This window comes from Moschus berezovskii, chromosome 11, assembly GCF_049115385.1.
Source record: "Moschus berezovskii isolate FMDL1 chromosome 11, NW_MosBer_1.0, whole genome shotgun sequence".
In the NCBI taxonomy this organism is placed as follows: domain Eukaryota; kingdom Metazoa; phylum Chordata; class Mammalia; order Artiodactyla; family Moschidae; genus Moschus; species Moschus berezovskii.
The window spans coordinates 12,607,545-12,628,005 of NC_142470.1; the positions used below are offsets into that span (position 1 = coordinate 12,607,545).

Sequence of the window (20,461 nt, forward strand, 5' to 3'; positions counted from 1 at the left end):
TGTGTCTCCACCCCCCACGGGCCTGGCGCGCACGGCAGCTCAGTAAGTGTCTGAATGGACGAACGGGGAGGTGCGCTGCCCACTGCTCTCACACACCTGTCAGCCCAGAGCGGGGGGGTGGGGGGGGGTTAGGCGGGTTGGGTAAGAGCACGTAATGATAAATTAAAACTGGTTTTTACAAAGTGATGCTGTTTGTACCAAAATATTTAATGAATATGCTGTTAAAATAAAACCAACAGAAGAAACAGTAATACAATTTTACTGGTTTATATTTCAATTCATAAAGTTGACACACTGAAACTACCCTAGCACAATGTCCACACACCTAGTTTTAGATGGGCTTAGAGCTGTTTTGGTAACTGAACAAGAAAGACACAGAGCAGTGGAGGGGATGGTTTGGGGGGGATCAGGGGTTGCCACTTGTTACCTCCCTTATCACAGATGACTTCAGCAAGTGTTAATACAGCCAACAGGAAAAAAGAGATACAAAACCACCCAAGTGTCTTTATATACAAACCAGTGCCTCTTGTAACCAGCTACTCCACACTGCACGCAGAGAAGATGGCAGAATCGTCTGCGAGACAGCCTGTCAGCGTTAGCACTATATAAATTAAAAGTCTAAAGTTACTTTTTTAAAAAAGGTGCTAAAACCCCCATTCTATAGTTTTGAAGTGAGAACTTGCAGCCCATCAGAAGAGTAAGGCTTGCACTGGCCTCACCCCACGGAGGGCCCAGGCAGGCAGGGACACAGGCCAGCAGGATGCGGGCCTCTTGGCATGTGTGTCTGCACAGCCTTACATTCACACACTCTCTCTCACACACACACACAACTCAAGAGTCTTTCTTACTTGTACAACCTGTTGTGCAAAAACACTAGGAACCTTGAAGTGAAGGTGCTCTTCACAGCTCTCGCAACAGCAGGGTGGAGAGCAGAGCCCGAAAAACCTTGAATGAAGTAAGTGCCCAAATAACCACATAATTAACTTGTGCAGATCAGTCCTAGTCTGGGATTTAAACACTGTCAGTTGGGTGCATTGGGAAAAAGATATCTATACACACACACAGATACACACACACGGACACATTAAGCAAAATAAGATTTGTCCACGTTATGATTAATCCAGTCTCACAGTCGGTCAAGTCACCCACCCCAGTGCTGTGGAGTCATTTGGCAGCTAACAATAAAAACAACAGAAACTATGAGATTTGCATAGAATTGATCAGAAACATGTGAATAATGCCAAACCAAAAACCTGTGCATTGTAGAGTTTACCAAAACTAGGTGGCTCCAACAACCGTGAAACCCTCCTATTTAAACAAAGTGCTTCTCCATGTCTACCCGGAGGACCCTCTGCTGGCACTGGAGCAGACACTTGAGTTACTGATCCCCTGCACTACGTCCCCCTATATAAATATATATATATATTTATATATATATATATTTGTATGTGTGTGTGTATTTTAAAAAAAAATTTAAGGTTTAGAAAAAAACCAACAGCCTGAAGATCCCCAAACTCTGATAATGTCAACTCGGACGCTGGGCTGGGTGTGAGCTGACCTAACTGGGAAGAGGCCGGAGGTCACACGGAGGAGTGATGTTCGGAGTGTCCAGAGCGGCAGGCGAGTCAGCGGGCCTGTTAGTATCAGCAGTGAGGAGGGCCTCATGAACTCTGGTCCACAGTGACCTCCCGACAGGCTTCTATGGATCTGACTTATGGACATTCTGTCCTGGGACATGTCACAGAATCACACATCTGGCCAAAGAAGGCAACAAAAGGTGTCATGTTTTCTGAAGGGTCTGGAGGCAGCAGCTGCTCTCAGCAAGTCTCTTTCCCTTGAACCCCAGTTGCCGTCTTTATGGAGCTCAGTGTTCGGTTAAACCACGTCTTCTTGGCTGCCTGGACCTCGTTGAGGGCAAGGCCTAAATGGTGCTCCAAGTCCTGGAAGAGCAACAGTGGACGTGAGGATGCTGTTCTCCTGTGCAAACTACACTGCCTCCCTAGAGCTGAGCCAAGGCAACAAGTGTAGTCTGTCCCCTCCTGAGACACCTCTGGAAACCGCCCCTGCCCCAGTTCTCAAAACGGGCACAGAAAGATCTGGAGGGCCAAAAGCTTTGGCACTTTTTCTAGTTAAGACCTCATCTGTTTATTGAAACAGCCTCCCATCTGAGCATCTCACCCTCCATATACCCACTGCATGCCAGGAGTCAGGCCGAACGCTCTAGCTAAGAATGCATCATTAATTTCCAGCAAGCACCTCAGAAGGCGAGATCTGCTAGCAAGACGTGAGATGTGTCACAATCTGGGCCTTTCGGGCAGGCCCACTGCTCCCTCTGTGCTGCTGGACACGCCATGCCCTCTGCTGGCTCAGTGTTCCTCCCCTTCACCAGCTGCAACCTCTGTTCATTCTCTGATCACAGACACCACCCTTGGTGAGGCCCTTCCTAACCGCGTCTTAGCTCTGCAGTGCCAGCACCTGAAACCGTGCCTGGGCAAGCAGGTGTCCAGGTGATGAATGTGATAGGGAAGGCCAGGTCTTCAGCTTTAGTCCCAAACTTGGTTCCTTCCACGCTCTGCGCTTGGTGCCTACCCTGTGCTCAGCACGGTGCTGCAGGAACTAGCCATGCAGTATAAGGACGGATGACTAAAGTAAGTCCCAGTTTCTTCAGGAAAGGAGGCTCAGACAAATTAGGTAATAAGTCCTAAGGCACAAAGCTGGTTAAGTGACAGGAGCTGGGACATAAAAGCTGGTATTGTGAAGCCCTCAGACACCGTGCTGAGCCCTTTCCGGGCATTATCTTTTTTAGTCTTCAAAGCAAACGATCAGAGTGACCCTCGTCACCTCCACTGGCAGATGAGGAACCTGAAGTGTAAGGAGGTTACTAACCCAAAGTCAAAGAGTGCAGTGGTACAGCTGTGATTTTAAATCATGTGTTCTCTCCTCCACCAGGATTCCAAGTTTGATGGATAATTCTCATTATGAGAAAGCCCAATTCTTAGGACAGACTAAATACTAATTAAACGTCCACTAATAAATAACAAGTAACAGGCTTCTTCCCAGGAGGATTATGGTCAAAGTTTAAAAGGAAAAAAACCCCCAAACCGTCAATAACATTGCTGGGGTTTCTAGCCCCAGAAAATCATACCCTCATGCAGGTCTGGGCCCCCCCGCATCAGGGGCACAGGGCTGGCTGGGCGACTGTTACCTGGATCTTACACTCCGCTTCTACCAGCTGCAGTTTGGTCTGTGCCAGTTCTAGCTCCATCTCTCTCAGCTGGTTCTTGAGTGTTTCCTTCTCCTCATCTGTATCCTCCTCCACAACTTCCTTAGCTGAGCCCATGCCCTTTATGCGCCCTTCTTTGTTGAAAAATTCCCGGCAGCGTTCACAGTCATCTACTTTTTGCTGAAATTGAAGGTCAGATATGGAGAGACAAAGGAGACATGAAGGTGTGAGCATCTCCTTTCTGGGAAGCCTGGCTGAGCACTATAGCTCATGCAAAACTACGTTCTTTCTGGAAACTGTTAGATGACCTACTGGAAAAATCACCTGGCATTACACACCAAAAGCAACACAAATATTCTTATGTCTTGATACAGTCATTTCACGTCTAGGAACCTTAGCATAAACAATGAAAAAGGAGCGACTAGATAAAGATTTATGTACAATGCATTTCACTGCAGAATTAGAGACACAAAAAAGGGGTGGGCAGATAAACTATCCAGTTCATGGGAGAAATTACGTAGGATGTGCTGTATTTATATAAGCTTGAACTGAACTGAATGAAGCCTTGAAAAAGTTTTTGAGGAATTTTTCATAATTTGGTAAAAATGTTATGGTGCTGGGTGAACTGGGACACAAAAATGTCGTTAAAGCATAGTTACAAATACATACTACATTTCACGAAAATAAGACAGACATGACTATAAGAAACATCATTTCATTTTCCTCCAAGAAAATATTCTGCCAATGAAACCGCAAAAATTATAAAAGTTATAAAATATGTCCCAACTTCAGATGTAAAAATTTGAAAAAAAAAATGCATATCTTAGACTGAATGAAAATTTGTATGTTAGAGGAAATACAGACATTAAAAGAACACACACCGAAGCGTTAATGGTGATGTAGTCTGTGGGTAGTAAGGTTATAAGGCTTTCTTCCCCCGCCCCTTTATTCGTATTTTCCAATTTTCTTCAATGAACATTACTAGTTTTAGAAACAGAAAATGAATTTTGCTTAAAAGATTGGTACTGCTGGTTAAACATTGCTTATGATAGAGGCCAAGTAAAATGCTCCAGGTAAAATGCTGCTTCACGCAAACATGGCCATGAACGCTCCTGCATTTCTGTCCACCCAGGTGTAAATGTGTTAGTAAAGTCTCTTTCAGTAAATTACTTATCTTAGTAAAAGTTGACAAGTAGTCTAATAATAAAGAAAGAAAACATCAACGTACAAAAATTCTGAAACTGGCAACAAAACGTTTAAAACTCTAGTTCTCACTGTATCTGGGTCCCTTACAGTAGGAGGCAGATGTCCCCACGCTACAGAAAATTGTGGGGAGTAGCCTGGCCTCTGCAGCCTCCACCCTCAAGTGAAACCTGTCACTCGCAGGACCCTTCCACCTCAGCATGGCGCTGCAGGAGCCACAGACAACACCTCAAGTCTTGGGGCTCTTACATTTCATTTCATTTTTTTACAAGTCAAGTAATCCAGAGGAGGACACTGTACAAATTTGTAAAGAAAAGGGACACTTGCACCTTGAGGTCTAAAGTCAGAACTCTTCTGGTCTGTTCTGTATCCCCCGCCCAACGGAAAGAGGCAAAACATGAGCTGTCAGTTGCTGAACCAGGTCCTGACAGCTGCCTTGTCAGGCACGCATCAGCTTCTCTCACTTTTGAAATCCAAGTGGAATATCCCCCTCCCAAAATCTTTTGTGAATACAGCCATTAAATGAACTAGGGGCGATAAAATCTCTTTGATAAATGAAGACTTACCCGAATTTTCTCAATCTCCACTTTATTAGCAGTCTGCTGCTTCTCCAATCTTTCACTCAACTGAGAGCAAATCTAAGGAAACAAACGTAGGATTCAGATGACAGTCTCTTCAGCAGTGTCACAGTCTGCACGGTCTGGGCTCGTGGTGAACCCTACGGTGGAGGCTGGACCATGAACTGAGACGGTACTGAGCGGGCGGGGGCAGATCACAGGTGGGCAGAGGGTGCTCTGGCTCCGTCCCCTCCGCATCCATCGGCCCAGGGCCTGCGAGAACCCGTCAGCGCCACACTCGATGGTCAGCGTTACAGACACGCCAGGCTCCAGAGCCACCAAGAGATCCCAGGACAGAAGGCACAAGACCAGTTCAGTTATGCTGTTAGAATGGACCAGCTGGGGGACAGGTGGTTCCACATCACAGGACCACACATGAACAGCCGGAGTCTGAAGTGCTCCCAAGAACCAGGGTGGCCTCCAGGGATTAAGTGCCTGCTTGTGTGAGGGACCGAGGCCAGGGGTGCCACAAACATAATCTCTGGACTCCTCACAACAATTCTCCGGGAGAGTCGTGAGTCCCCCTATCTTACAGCTGAGAATCAGCATGGTAACTCGTCCAGAAGCACAGGGCCTCCTGCAGGGCCAGTGGCTGAGTGGAGACATGTTGGGGTGTGAAGAGGAAATCTCTCAGCAGACAAGCAGAGCGCCCAGAGCATGTGGCCCACTTCCGGGGCACAGACCCACCTGCTTATAGTCGCCAATGATGGAGCTGTTTTTTTTAATCTCGGATTCTGCCTTGTCGAGTTCCCGACGGCACATTTCTTTTAACTGCGCACAGTAAGAAAAGCAAAGGTGACTGCCGATCGAGGGAGACAGACAGGAAGCCCCGGCAGGAGCTGTGTCGGGCTGCGCTGACCCCACAGTCCCAGAGGGGTGCTCCCGTCTCCTCCCCTTTCTCTCAGCAGTACAAACTCTACTCCTGATGCCTGGAGAGAAGTCAGAACATCCGACAACATCAAACCCTGCTTCAGGTGGGCCTCTGGCTGAAGTCCCTGCCTATCACTGCAGCCCACACTGGACCCTGGGTGGAGGAGCTAATAGAGCAAATGTCAAGGGAAAGCTGATGGGAGCACAGCTGCTCCTTCAGTGCCGTGGGGGTTACGTGGGACGTGCCCGTCACCTCTCACCTCGGGCCGCCTGAGATAAGAATTGGGTGGACAGTGAAGCAGAACCAGCCTGCCCAGGGCGCAGCACCCAAAGCTCTTCCTACCCAGGGGCTGCGCTTAGGACAAGCATCCCAGGCTGGTTCTGTGGGGAACCAGCACCCCTGGCCCTAGCTGTGGACAGGGCAAGTAGCGGAGGAGCCACCCACCATGAGATGTCTGCTTTCCTTCCACAGAAACGTTAACCTTTTTGGTCACACTCAGATGCTGACACACAGGAACTTCTGCCCCAGTGAAAGGGTGGGCTTTGCCTCACTGTCTCCTCCTACACTTTTAATTATTAAGAACCATTATGTTGCTTTACCCAGTAAATAAAAAAGGCCTTTGGAGAGAAACTGAAGCCAGCTGTCCCCAGAGTTCTCCAGGGCCAACAGGAAGCCAGCAGTGAAATCCCAGCTCTCAAGCATCTGCAACACATAGAGGAGTGTGGGAGGGGCGATGCTCCCCGTACCTGAGCAGACTCTTCTTCCAGCCTTCTTTTCTCTTCCTCTGCGTCAATCAACTTCTGTTTGGTCATAAGCAGCTCCTTGTTCAATGCATCTGCCTTTTCCTCAGCCTGAAACGTTTGAGAGATGCTGTTACAGAAGAAGCAGTGAGAACTGAAAGGGTCTGAATTACGCAGCACAGCCCAACTTTAGGATGACGAGGAAACTGTGATGCACAGAGGGGCTGTGATATGCTGAAGGTCACACCGAGAGGACACTTGTGCATAAGTGCCAGGCCGTATCCTGCCCAGCATTGTGTGGGGCAGTGGCCAGGAGCTGGCCTTTGGCCTCAGACTGCCTGGCCTCGACCCCCATCGCTCCCTGACTGTGTGCCACTAGGAGGAGTCACAGAGAACCTGCTGGAGCACCAGGGTCTTCATCTGAAGGGAGCATGGAAAGGATTCCGCACACTGCTGCTAACATGTAGCAGACACTCAATAAAATGCAACCATCATTATTATGAAGACTTAGAATTCTGGTTTTCTTCTCTGAACTCTCAGTAGTTTCTCTGCTTCATCAAACATGTTCTGCATTTTGCTCTCGTTCTCATCTGACAAAGGAAGGCACCTCCTTCCTGGCACTCTCCTTTTCTTACCTGAAATGGCCATCTTCCACCCTAGTTTTTTCTAATGCACACAAAAGTCCGGTGGGCAGATCTTTGGGTCCAAGTGAAAATGATACACCTGTACCTGACCCACAAACTCCACTACCCTTGAGTGTCCAATAACTGAAGAATGAGCGACTGCAGCACGTGAGAAGGCAGGCAAAGAAAAGGGGCAGAAGCTCGATAGAGAGCGTCTTTGCAAGCTCCTCACAGGCAGCTTGCTTTGACAATGGATGGTGGTTCCCTGAATTGCAACAGTATGTCTGAGGTCAAGGAGCTAAGTGTGTAACAGCCCCTGCCCCTGCTACCACACCACTTGCTCATACACGTTTTCTTTGGGAGGCATAGGTCCCAGGGGCTGGGGGCTGAGGCCTTAAGTGGAGAATTGAAAATGGCACGCCATGCAACTCAAAAAGCCATTCAGTTCAGTTGCCTAGTTGTGTCTGACTCTTTGTGACTCCATGGACTACAGCACACCAGGCTTCCCGTCCATCACCAACTACTGGAGCTCACTCAAACTCGTGTCCATTAAGTTGGTGATGCCATCCAACCAACTCATCCTCTGTCATCCCCTTCTCCTCCTGCCTTCAATCCTTCCCAGCATCAGGGTCTTTTCCAATGAGTCAGTTCTTCGAATCAGGTGGCCAAAGTATTGGAGTTTCAGCTTCAGCATCAGTCCTTCCAAAGAATATTCAGGACTGATTTCCTTTAGGATGGACTGGTTGGATCTCCTTGCAGTCCAAGGGACTCTCTAGAGTCTTCTCCAGCACCACAGTTCAAAAGCATCAATTCTTCTGCGCTCAGCTTTCTTTATAGTCCATCTCTCACATCCATACATGACCACGGGAAAAACCATAGCTTTGACTAGACAGACCTTTGCTGGCAAAGTGATGTCTCTGCTCTTTAATATGCTGTCTAGCTTGGTCATAGTTTTTCTTCCAGGAGCAAGCGTCTTTTAGTTTCATGGCTGCAATCACCATCTGCAGTGATTTTGGAGCCCAAGAAAATAAAGTCTGTCACTGTTTCCCTTGTTTCCCCGTCAATTTACCATGAAGTGATGGGACCAGATACCATGATCTTTTGTTTTTTGAATATTGAGTTTTAAGCCTGCTTTTTCACTGTCCTCTTTCACTTTCATCAAGAGGCTCTTCAGTTCCTCCTCACTTTCTGCCATATGGGTGGTGTCATCTGCATATCTGAGGTTACTGATATTTCTCCCGGCAATTTTGATTCCAGCTTGTGCATCATCCAGCCTGTCATTTTGCATGTTGTACCCTGCATATAAGTTAAATAAGCAGGGTGACAACATACAGCCTTGAGGTATTCCTCTTCCCATTTGGAACTGGTCTGTTGTTCCATGTCCAGTTCCAACTGTTGCTTCTTGACCTGAATACAGATTTCTCAGAAGGCAGACAAGGTGGTCTGGTATTCCCATCTCTTGATGAATTTTCCAGTTTAAGTAAAGGGCTTTGGTGTAGTCAATAAAGCAGATGTTTTTCTAGAACTCTCTTTTCTGATGATCCAACAGATGCTGGCAATTTGATCTCTGGTTCCTCTGTCTTTTACAAGTCCAGCTTGAACATTTGAAAGTTCTCGGTTCATGTACTGTTGGAGCCTCACTTGGGGAATTTTGAGCATTCCTTTGCTACCGTGTGAGAGGAGTGCAATTGTGCGGTAGTTTGAACATTCTTTGGCATTGCCCTTCTTTAGGACTGGAATGAAAACCGACCTTTTCCAGTCCTGTGGCCACTGCTGAGTTTTCCAAATTTGCTGGCATACTGAGAGCAGCACTTTGACAGCATCATCTTTCAGGATCTGAAATAGCTCAGCTGGAATTCCATCACCTCCAGTAGTTTTGCTCACAGTGATGCTTCCTAAGGCCCACTTGACTTCGCATTCCAGGATGTCTGGCTTTAGGTGAGTGATCACACCATCGTGATTATCTGGGTCATGAAGATCTCTTTTGTATAGCTCTTCTGTGTATTCTTGCCACCTCTTCATAATACCTTCTGATTCTGTTAGGTCCATATCATTTCTGTCCTTTTTTGTGCCCATCTTTGCATGAAATGTTCCCTTGGTATCTCTAATTTTCTTGAAGAGATCTCTAGTCTTTGCCATTCTATTGTTTTCCTCTATTTCTAAGCCATTAGTTACTGGCAAATTGCACATACCTGTGATTAAATGGGGTCCTGGATTAAGCCTGTCCTTACTGGGGAGTGGCTTATCTTCTCCTCTAGCTCAAACCCAAGCAGCAACGGAGAGGGAAATGAGACTCAAACAACAGAGGAAATAATAATGGAGAATGAAGTCCTAAAGATTTTGTTTTACTTGAATCAACAGAACATCCTGTCACCTCTGCCTCTCTCTTTTGGACCCGGATAAAGCCTCTGAGCAGTAATCTGTGGCACATACATACATTCTTAGTTACTTGTCATCACTCCCATGGGAGGTAAGACTGATTCTAACAAGTGTGGGACAGCTGGCTCGTGAAGAGGGTCTTCTAACCCAAGAGTCTTCCTCGCTTACCCTGGCTCGCAAATTTAAAAAAATGTTAGACGGGCAAGTGACTCCCCCAAGCTCGCACAGTGCGTGGGGCAGAGCTGGAATCCATGCTACAGGAGCTGACTTGCAATGCTGTGCCCCTTCAATGGGAAAGTGCACAGAGGCCACTGGGCGGGCTGACGGCGGTCCTCTGAGGGCGCCACACTCGCTGCGCCGTCACTCTTGCTTACATAAGCGCACGAGGAGAGGACATGTGGGATAAACACAAACCCAGAGTTCCACTTCTGGTCATGGAGGACTAACCATGACCAGACTCGCCTGCCCCTGTAAACAAAACACTGGACAAAATATATAAAGCTACTGTCTCCTGACCCTGAAAACCAATGCAGAACTGTGGCTCCTGGGAGAAAGGAAACAAGCAAGGTTCTACCACCACTTTGGGTTGCTGCCTCGGGGTACATTCTGGACCAAGGAGCAGGGTGAGGGGTTCTACACAGAGCATGCCTCAAAGGGTTACAGAGACAGAGCCAGGGGCTCAGAGAGGCTGTGGCAACTGAAAGTTGTGGGCGAGAGCTCTGGAGATGAGAGAGCCCCAGAACCACTGACAGGGCGGCAGAAGAGAGAACATGAGATCATGAAAATACCCAATTAAACCAAAGAAGGCAGAAAAGGGGGAAAAAGAAAGAAAAAACAAACACAACAAATGGAGAACAAAGAGCTAGGTGGTAGACTTAAATTTACCATATAAATAATTATATATATATATAAATAAATAAATGTAACTGGTCTAAACATTCCGATTAAAAGGAGATTGTCAGACTGAATTTGAAAAAGCAAGATCCAACTATATGCTGGTGACAAAATCCCATTTTAAATATAAAAACATAGATATATTAAAAAAAGAATGGAAAAGGATATACCATGCAATACTATGAAGGCTGGAATGGCTATATTAATATCAGACAAAGTAGATTTCAGAACAGAGTATCACCAACGACAAAGAGGGACATTACATAACACCAAGAGTCACTCCTTGAAACTTGAAATGTGTTCAAAAAGTCAAATTACAAGAAACAAAAACTGACATAACTGAAAGGAGAAACAGATTAGGGAACAGAGTTACACATTTCCTCACTGTTCTCTCAGTAAGTGATAGAATAAATAAAGAGAAAGGAGGAAAGTCTACGGAAGATTTAACCGACAGTGAATTAACTTAATCAAAGGGATGTTTACACAACACTCCACCGACAACAGCAGGATACACGTACTTTCCAAGAACATGTGGTACTTTCAACCCAAACAGATCATGGAAAGTCCTAAAATAAAGCATTAAGCATGCTTTTCTTGTTGTTGTTCACTCATTAAGTCCTGTCTGACTTTTTGTAACCTCAAGGACGGCAGCACGCCAGGCTCCTATGTACTCCACTATCTCCCAGAATCAGTTCAAATTCATGTCCATTAAGTCAGTAATGCTATCCAACCATCTTATCCTCTGTCACCCCCTTCTCATGCCCTCAATCTTTCTCAGCATCGGGGTCTTTTCCAATGAGTCAGTTCTTTGCATCAGGTGGCCAAAGTAATAGAGCTTTAGCTTCAACAACAGTCCTTCTAATGAATATTCAGAGTTGATTTCCTTTAGGATTGACTGGTTTGATCGTGCTGTCAAGGGACTCTCCAGAGTCTTTTCTCTGGCACCACAATTTGAAAGGAAGAATTCTTCAGCGCTCAACGTTCTTTATAGTCTAACTCTCATTGCATGACTACTGGAAAAACCACGGTTTTGACTATAAGGACCTTTGTCAGAAAAGTGATGTCTCTGCTTTTTAATACACTGTCTAGATTTGTCATGGCTATTCCTCCAAGGATATGGCTACCCACTCCAGTATCCTTGCCCCGAGAATTCCAGGGACAGTAGAGCCTGGTGGGCTACAGTCCATGGGACTGCAAAGAGTTGGACATGACTGAATGAATAACACTTTCACTTTCCACTTTCACTTCCTTCCAAGGAGCAAGCGTCTTCTAATTTCTTGGCTGTAGTCACTGTCTACAGTGATTTTGGAGCGCAAGAAAATAAAATCTGTCTCTGCTTCCACTTTTTCCCCTTATATTTGCTATGAAGTGAATTGCCAACATCCGCTGGATCATGAAAAAAGCAAGAGAGTTCCAGAAAAACATCTATTTCTGCTTTATTTACTATGACAAAGCCTTTGACTGTGTGGATCACAATAAACTGTGGAAAATTCTGGAAGAAATAGGAAAACCAGACCACCTGCCCTGCCTCTTGAGAAACCTGTATGCAGGTCAGGAAGCAAGAGTTAGAACTGGACATGGAACAACAGACTGGTTCCAAATAGGAAAAGGAGGACGTCAAGGCTGTATATTGTTACCCTGCTTATTTATCTTATATGCAGAGTACATCATGAGAAACACTGGGCTGGAAAAAGCACAAGCTAGAATCAAGATTGCAGGGAGAAATATCAGTGACCTTGGATATGCAGATGACACCACCCTTATGGCAGAAAGTGAAGAACTAAAAAGCCTCTTGATGAAAGTGAAAGAGGAGAGTGAAAAAGTTGGCTTCAAGTTCAACATTCAGAAAACTAAGATCATGGCATCCAGTCCCATCACTTCATGGCAAATAGATGGGGGAACACTGGAAACAGAGTCAGACTTTATTTTTTGGGGCTCCAAAATCACTGGAGATGGTGACTGCAGCCATGAAATTAAAAGACTCTTACTCCTTGGAAAGAAAGTTATGACCAACCTAGATAGCATGTTAAAAAGCGGAGACATTACTTTGCCAACAAACGTCCATGTAGTCAAGGCTATGGTTTTTTCAGTGGTCATGTATGGATGTAAGAGTTGGACTGTGAAGAAAGCTTAGCACCGAAGAATTGATGCTTTTGAACTGTGGTGTTGGAGAAGACTCTTGAGAGTCCCTTGGACTGCAAGGAGATACAACCAATCTATCCTAAAGAAGATCAGTCCTGGGTGTTCACTGGAAGGACTGATGCTGAAGCTGAAACTGCAATACTCTGGCCACCTCATGCGAAGAGTTGACTCATTGGAAAAGATCCTGATGCTGGGAGGGATTGGGGGTGGGAGGAGACGGGGACGATAGAGGATGAGATGGCTGGATGGCATCACTGACTCGATGGATATGAGTTTGGGTAGACTCCGGGAGTTGGTGATGGACGGGGGGCCTGGCAGGTTGCGAGTCATTGGACATGACTGAGCGACTGAACTGAACTGAACTGATGGAACCGGATGCCATGATCTTAGTTTTTTGACTGTTGAGTTTCAAACCAGCTTTTCCACTCTCCTTTTTCACCCTTAAGAAGCTCTTTAGTTCCTCTTCACTTTCTGTCATTAGAGTGGCATCATCTACATATCTGAGGTTGTTAATATTTCTCCTGGCAATTTTGATTCCAGCTTGTGATTCATCCAGCCTGGCATTTCACCTGATGTACTCTGCATATAATTTAAGTAAACAGGGAGACAATATACTGTATTCCTTTTGAACCAGTCATCTGTTTCACGTCCAGTTCTAACTGTTGCTTCTCAACCTGCATATAGGTTTCTCAGGAGACAGGTAAGGTGGTCTGGTACTCCCATCTCAAAGAATTTCCCACAGTTTGTTGTGACCCGCAGACCCTGGTATAGCAGAGAGTCAAAGGCTTTAGCATAGTCAATTAAGCAAAAGTAGATGTTTTTTTCTGGAATTCCCTTGCTTTCTCCATGATCCAACCAATGTTGGCAATTTTATCTTTGGTTCCTCTGCCTTTTCTAAACCCAGTTTGTACACCTAGAAGTCTTTGGTTCATGTATTGCTGAGCCTAGCTTAAAGAATTTTGAGCATAACCTTGCCAGCATGTGAAATGAGCACAATTATACAGCAGTTTGAACATTCTTTGGCAAAAGTATGCTTTAAAAGTATTAAAATCAGGAAAAGTATGTACCCTGATGACAAATGAATTAAATCAGAAATCAGCAAATAGAAAAACTTCTGGGATAAATCCCTAATAGTTAAAAATTAAACAACACACTACTAATTAACTCAGAGATCAAAGAAATCACAAGAATTGAATGAAAAAAAAAAACACATCAGAATGTGTGAGATGTAGCTGAAATAGTGCCTCAGGGAGACTTCTAACTTTATATACCTAATTTTAAAAAGACTAAAGGTCCAAATCAATGACTAAGTTTCCTCTTTAAGAAGCTAGAAAAAGAGCAGGTTAAACCAAAAGAAAAGGAGGAGATAATAAAAAGCAGAAATCAATAAAACAAAGAGAAAAAAAGTGAACAAAATCAAAAGCTTGGTTTTAAAGAGATCAACACAGTTGATATACTTCTAGTTAGATAAGGAAAAAAGAGAAAAGACACAAATTACCGATATCAGGAATAAAAGAGAGAAGGCTTCAACACATCTTATAAACATCAAAAGAATGAGGGAATATCAACGATTTTTTAAGCCAATACATTTGACAACTAAGATGAAATGGATAAATCACTTGAAAGGCACAAATTATAAGGATCTACACATGAAGATTTAGAAAATCTTAGCTCTGTATCTGAAAATAAACTGGAATTATAATGAAATAATTTCCGGTTAAGAAAACTCCAGGCTCATGTGCCCTCACTAGGATATTAAATTAAAGATTCAATCAATGAACAATCCCACATAAAATCCTTAAAAAAATAGAAGGGAATACTTCCCAGTTCACTTTAGAAGGCCAGCATTCCCTGATATCAAACCCATATTAAAACATTAATGAAACTTGAGACCCCTTGAGCAGGTCTCTGGGCTGCTGAGGAGGCAGTTCCACCGGACCCCACCGGCTGCACTGCAGGTAACCGGCCCGGATGCTAGTCAGGCTAAGAGGGGCCCCTGGTCCCAGGGCAGAGGCTGGGGTTGCATGTCACCCACGTGAGGCTTAATGGAATCAAATGGCTGATCTGAGGGAACTAGACATGACATTTCTTCCCTCACCTCCCCTTAAAATTTTTTACTGTGGTAAAATATACATAACAAAATTTACTATTTTAAACTATATTCAGTGGCGCTAAGTACATTTAGCAATTGTCCATTCAACACCAGAACTTTATCATCGTCCCAAACAGAAACTGTACTTACTGAACGGTAACTCTCCCTTAGCCCCTGGTAACCTCTAACCCCTTGGTACTTTCTGTGGTGATGAATTCATGTATTCTAGGGATGGCCTACTGGAGAAGGAAATGGCAACCCACTCCAGTATTCTTGCCTGGAGAATCCCAGGGACAGAGGAGCCTGATGGGCTGCTGTCTGTGGGGTCGCACAGGGTTGGACACGACTGAAGTGACTTAATAGCAGCTTAACAGCATAGACAAATATTCCTCTGGAACACAAAAATCTTTAATACAAATAAAAATTTTTTTTAATGAAAAATTTTATTAGAAAACAAATTTACAATGTAGTTATATCACAAGAAAACCCTAAGTTTCATAGGAATGCAGTTTGCATATAGTGAAAAACAGCAAATAATCACCTCAACAGACGCAGGAAGAGCATTTGACCAAATTCAACACCAACTCATGATAACAACTTTCAGCAAATAGGAAGAAAGGAGAACTTCCTCAGCTTGATCTGCAGAAAACCTGGAGCTAACATCTGGAAAAAGGCCTACTCTCACATCCAACATTGTTCCCAAGGTCCTAGTCAGTGCAGGAAGGCAAGGGGAAAAAGGCAGAATGGCTTGAAAGGAAGTAAAACTGTCTTTATTCAGAAATGATATGATTATGTATGTGGAAAATTCTAAAAAAGAAACAAGAAGTCTACTATAATAAGTGAATTTACCAAGATCACAGGATACAAAGTCAAGTCATCAACTGTATTTCTAGAGACTAGCAACAGGAAAATTCAATGAAGAAAACAATGCCCGTAATCACAGATCAATCTCTGTGCACATCTTGTAAAGAGAAACTAAAAAAGATCTAAATTAATGAAAACTGTACCATAATCATGGACTGGAAGGTTCAAGGACTGTTAGGTGTTAGTACTCCCCAAGCTGATTATAGATTCAACACAACCCCATTCAAAACCCCAGAGGCTTTTATTTTTAGAAGTTGAGAAACTGATTCTATTACGTATATATAAATGTAACTTATTTACAATAGCCAAACTATTAAAAACAAAACAGATTTTTCTTGTTGATTATTTTTACCTGATGTTTCCCTTTGTAGAGAAGCTTTTTAAGGCAGCTTTAACTCTGTTGAGCCTCTCAATTTTATCTTTATTTTTATTGCATTAATACCTGGTATGTATTAGGTGCTTTCTTTTCTTTATGATTATTCTGTTTATCTTGCTAACTTCTTAAACTGGCTGTATACTTGTATACTCATTGCTTTTCCTTTTTATGTAAAGTCTACATTTAAGGCCTCAGTGGATGTTTTCCATATTCCGTAGGTATTAAGACTTTGTATTTTTGTTATCTTTCTTTAATGATGTTGTTTTTAAATGCCATGTACTCAGTGAATGATATAAACACATTGTAAATTTCAGTTTTCTAATAAAATTTCTAAAAAATAATAATAATAAAATAAAAACAAAACAAAACACAAAGCTAGAGGATTCACATGACCTGACCTGAAGATTGGCAATGCTGCAGTAATTAAAGTGTGGTATTGGCATAAAGATCGACAGATACATCAATGGAGCAGATATAGAATCCAGGAGACCCATACATACCGGGTCAATCGATTTTTGATAGAGGCTGAAGGAATTCAATGGGGAAAGCTCAGCAACTTGCTCAAGGTCAGAGAACTAGAATGCAGGGGAGCCAGAATTCAAATCCCAGCAGCTTTGCTACTGAGCCTGTTTCCATCGCTCAGAGAGCAGCCATGCAGGAGAGGACGCAGATGGGGCCTTACACAGGTTCCCTCTCAGTCTTGAGCACCAATGTCAGGTCCCATTTCATAGAGGAGAAAGCTTGGATGGGGTCACCTAGAGACTCAGTGGCTGACTGGGGATTTCTCCATAGCTGCTGTGTGATGGACAAGTCATAGAAGTGACAGGTGAGGAATAACAAAATGACATAAAATTAACTGGAAATACGAGGGTTCTGGAAATCCTGTAAGCCACAAACCGGAGCTTTTCTCTGGGATGCAGAAAGGAAAGTATGAAAAGGCATGAAGAAGTTCTTTCAAAAATCTAACACGCTGAAGTCAAATAATGGTGAAAAGACTGCACATTATTCACTTCAGAACCTAGCTGATTTTCGGTGATGATCCAACAGAAATGAGAGAAAACTAACTTGGAAAGGGACTCAATGTTTAGTGCAAAAACATCTATCTTCTCAGCACTGGTGATGGCTGGACATGGGACCCCAGTTTGCTATTTCTGAGCCCGAGAGGCAGCAGGGGTCCTGTTCCTCTGAGCCAAGAGTGACAGGCCAGCTGGGTTTCAATCTAAGGACTCTGCCACTGATTAACACTGAGACTGTGTAAGACTCTTCTGGCCTCCTCAGTGAAACTGTATCCCTTGCACAAGGGTTTCCTGGAGGCTTTAACATTAAGTACAAAGCACTGTGCAGCACCCAGAACTCCTTAAGGGTTTAGGAGACGTTCTGAAAGATGTCAGTATATTTTTGGTGTAGTTATGACATTAAATCACAGCTTCTTGTTGCATATTTACTTTGGAGGCAGTGTGGCGTCACAGATAAAGCCTGGGCATTCCAATTAGATGCACTGGGGTTACATTCCTGGCTCTGCTTCTTCCTGGGTGCCTTTCTCTCTCTGAGTCTCAAGTTTCATGACTCTTAAAAAAAAAAGAATCCTCAGGGACTTCCCTAGTGATCCAATGGTTAAGAATCCGCCTGCCAGTGCAGAGGACAAGGGTTCAGTCCCTGGTCTGGGAAGGTCCCACATGCCACAACTGCTGAAGCCTGTGTGCTCTAGGCCCGTGCTCCACAGCAAGAGAAGCCCGCACGCCACAACTAGAGAAAGCCTGCACACCGCAATGAAGACCCAGCACAGCCAAACAAAATAAATCCTCATCCATAAATGGGGCTCACGTCACAAGGCTGAGGAAAGGATAAGTGATATCAGTTTAGCAAAGTGTTTATCATAGGGCCTGTCACACAGAGCAGCACACAATAAATGGGAATTCATCTTTTTTTTATAACTACTTCTCACTTCTGATGTCAGGAATGTAACCCAGTTCTTTGACTACTAACTCAGGTGAAAACAACTTAAAGAAAAGGTTCACCTCTTTAGGGGCAGGCTTCAGGAAGCTAAGAAGTCTGATGTACCCTAAACTAGTGGAACATCAATGTTATTTCTGGGCCCATTAGATTGGCAAATGCAATAGTGCAAACTAAAAATCAACCTGGAATTTTACCTTAAGTTGCCTCTTAATTTCACTATAGAACCCAAAGCTCTGGTACAAGACCCATTTCCTTTTCTTTTTCACCTCCTTCCTGAATGACCTACAGTGGCTATAAGAGCCATCACAAGTGCACACTGTGACTTCTGCTTCAGCAACTCAATGGACAGCTCAATGGACACCCACCTCCCCCCACTCCCTTGGCAGAAAATGCCCAAATAGTGAGGCAGTGACTCACAAAGATCAGAAGCTGGGAAGCTGCACCACAGGGCGAGATGCCAGCCTCAGGAACATACTGTGGCAAACCAAAAAGCAGCACGGTCCCTCCCTGAAACAACTAGAAAAAGGAGTCTGACCAGTTACCTGCAGCTATTTATAGCTGACTATCAGACAAGTACAGGGAACCAACACTGCCTGTGCAATTCCCACTGTACCCTGGGAAACAGCCATTACTCCATTTCCCCACACTTTACTAGAAAGGAGAGCAGCTGATGTTAGATTCAGATCCACTCAAAATTTCACTCCATATTCTATTTCCAAAGAGAAGTAATATGAACCAGTAGGTAACGCCATCTCTTTCTCTTCATCTGATGGGTGAACCCCTTGGAGAATCTAATGACAGAGTAGACTGCTGAAGAAACACAGTAGTACACAGGATTTTCATACATGTTTGGTGGATGTCAAGACCTTGTGAAGTTCATATATCCTATGGGGTTCAACATATTATGTAAGTTCCTTGTAAATCCTCAACAGCCTAAGCCTGTCTCTAGAAAAATCAATGAGCAGAAAAGTGACAGGAAAATTTGAGTCAGGTGCTGCCAAACTCTGTCCAAGCGCCAAATCCAGCCTGCTTCCTATTCTCCTAAATAAAGTTTTACTGGAACACAGCCATGCTCATTTGTTTATTTATTGTCTATGGCTCCCTTCCGTGACAATGGCAGAGTTATGTAGTTGCAACAGAGACCATATGGCCCACCAAGTCATGTCTGTCTCTTTATAGAAAAAGTCTGCCAACGTCTGACCTCAACCATGAACAAGAGAGTGTACTATGGGAAGCCTGTAGTATAGAAAATGGACGACAGCCTGCCAGGAATGCCATCAGCTCAAACTTTTCAAGATTAGGAGAAGCAAAGAAAAACAGAACATCTGCCAGCAGAGATTCCTGATGAAATCGCAAGCTGTGGAGGCACTGGGCTTTGTTACAACTGGCAATGATTATGCAAAAGACACATGGTATCCAGGATGACAAAATCTGTTCTTGTCTAAGGGTAAGTTAAGGAAATTACAGTGATTAAATGCTACTGACAACTGTACTAGTGTAAGAATCAGCCAAAGAGGTCTTTCCATGAATGTCTGGAGAGGTGTCAGGGACTGTGTGTACAATGAGAGAACAGTGTGGAAAGGAGGGCTTAATCAGATCATCGATGACCCCTGATGGAAAGGAAGGAACAGGACCAACAGAGGAGGTGCTTCATAACAGGGAAACACTAACTAGAATAAACACGAAAACTTCAGGATTTCACCTGATTAAGGGAGAAGTGTCTCAACACAAGCGTCTTTTCAGACAAGGGAGACTTACGTTATCCAGGTCTTTTCGCAGTGCAATCTTGCTGGTCACCAGCTCGTGGGCTAAGTCGTCATTTTCCTGTTCCAACCTCATGTTAGCTTCTTGTAGGCGCCTATTCTCTCGCTGATGGGTAGAGAGAAACCAGTTGCAGACATAAAAGATCAGAGGGAAATGACAACTTTTCAGGTTAACCCTCAAAACTAATTGCTGAGACCTATGGGAATCAGGGGAGATGTGGTTGGTCCCAATGTGCCGCCAATCAACAGTTCCTTATTTTCTGTCTCCACTGATTCAATGAGCCACCCAGCAGTGACTTGTTACTGTGACCAAAGCCCACAGAACTGTAGCAAACTAGACAACTAGCATGAAGCGAAACAAGGCTTGCTCTCTCGTTTGCAAACTCAGACTGAGACTGGAAATGGTGAAGCTGAATCTCACACAGAGCTCACTGAAGCTAGTTACAGGCACGAGGATCTGCAATGAAAGGCTGAAGTCGCTTCACATCACTTCGGCCACAAACAAACCTCAAATCGCTCGATGGGGTCTTCCTGCTGGGCCTGCTGTTCCCTCATGGTGTGATATTCTTTTTCATATTTTTTCAACTTCTTCTGACTGATCTGTAGGACAGAGCACAGCACAAATTAAAAGGCATCAGGAAGAGGTGGGTGCTTCAGGGCCTGCACTAAAGACCAAGATCTCTACTGACCTGGGCATCCCAAGTTACCCACGAAAGTG

The 20,461-nt window shown here is 44.3% G+C and overlaps 1 protein-coding gene across 5 annotated transcripts in view; it reads right to left on the reverse strand.

Annotated features, from left to right (window-relative positions):
* Positions 1–186: 186 nt before the first annotated feature.
* The window catches only part of RABGAP1 (RAB GTPase activating protein 1), a 177,700-nt gene continuing 157,425 nt past the window's right edge, over positions 187–20,461 (reverse strand). For all 5 annotated transcript variants that reach the window (XM_088841159.1, XM_055399559.2, XM_055399557.2 and 2 more), the window contains 7 exons: positions 20,251–20,343; positions 19,739–19,849; positions 6,661–6,765; positions 5,731–5,814; positions 4,993–5,064; positions 3,206–3,403; positions 187–1,940 (listed from right to left, as the gene is read on the reverse strand). In XM_088841159.1, coding sequence (XP_088697285.1) covers positions 1,818–1,940; positions 3,206–3,403; positions 4,993–5,064; positions 5,731–5,814; positions 6,661–6,765; positions 19,739–19,849; positions 20,251–20,343 — 786 coding nt within the window. In that variant the 3' untranslated portion in view covers positions 187–1,817. The remainder of the gene's footprint in view (positions 1,941–3,205; positions 3,404–4,992; positions 5,065–5,730; positions 5,815–6,660; positions 6,766–19,738; positions 19,850–20,250; positions 20,344–20,461) is intronic.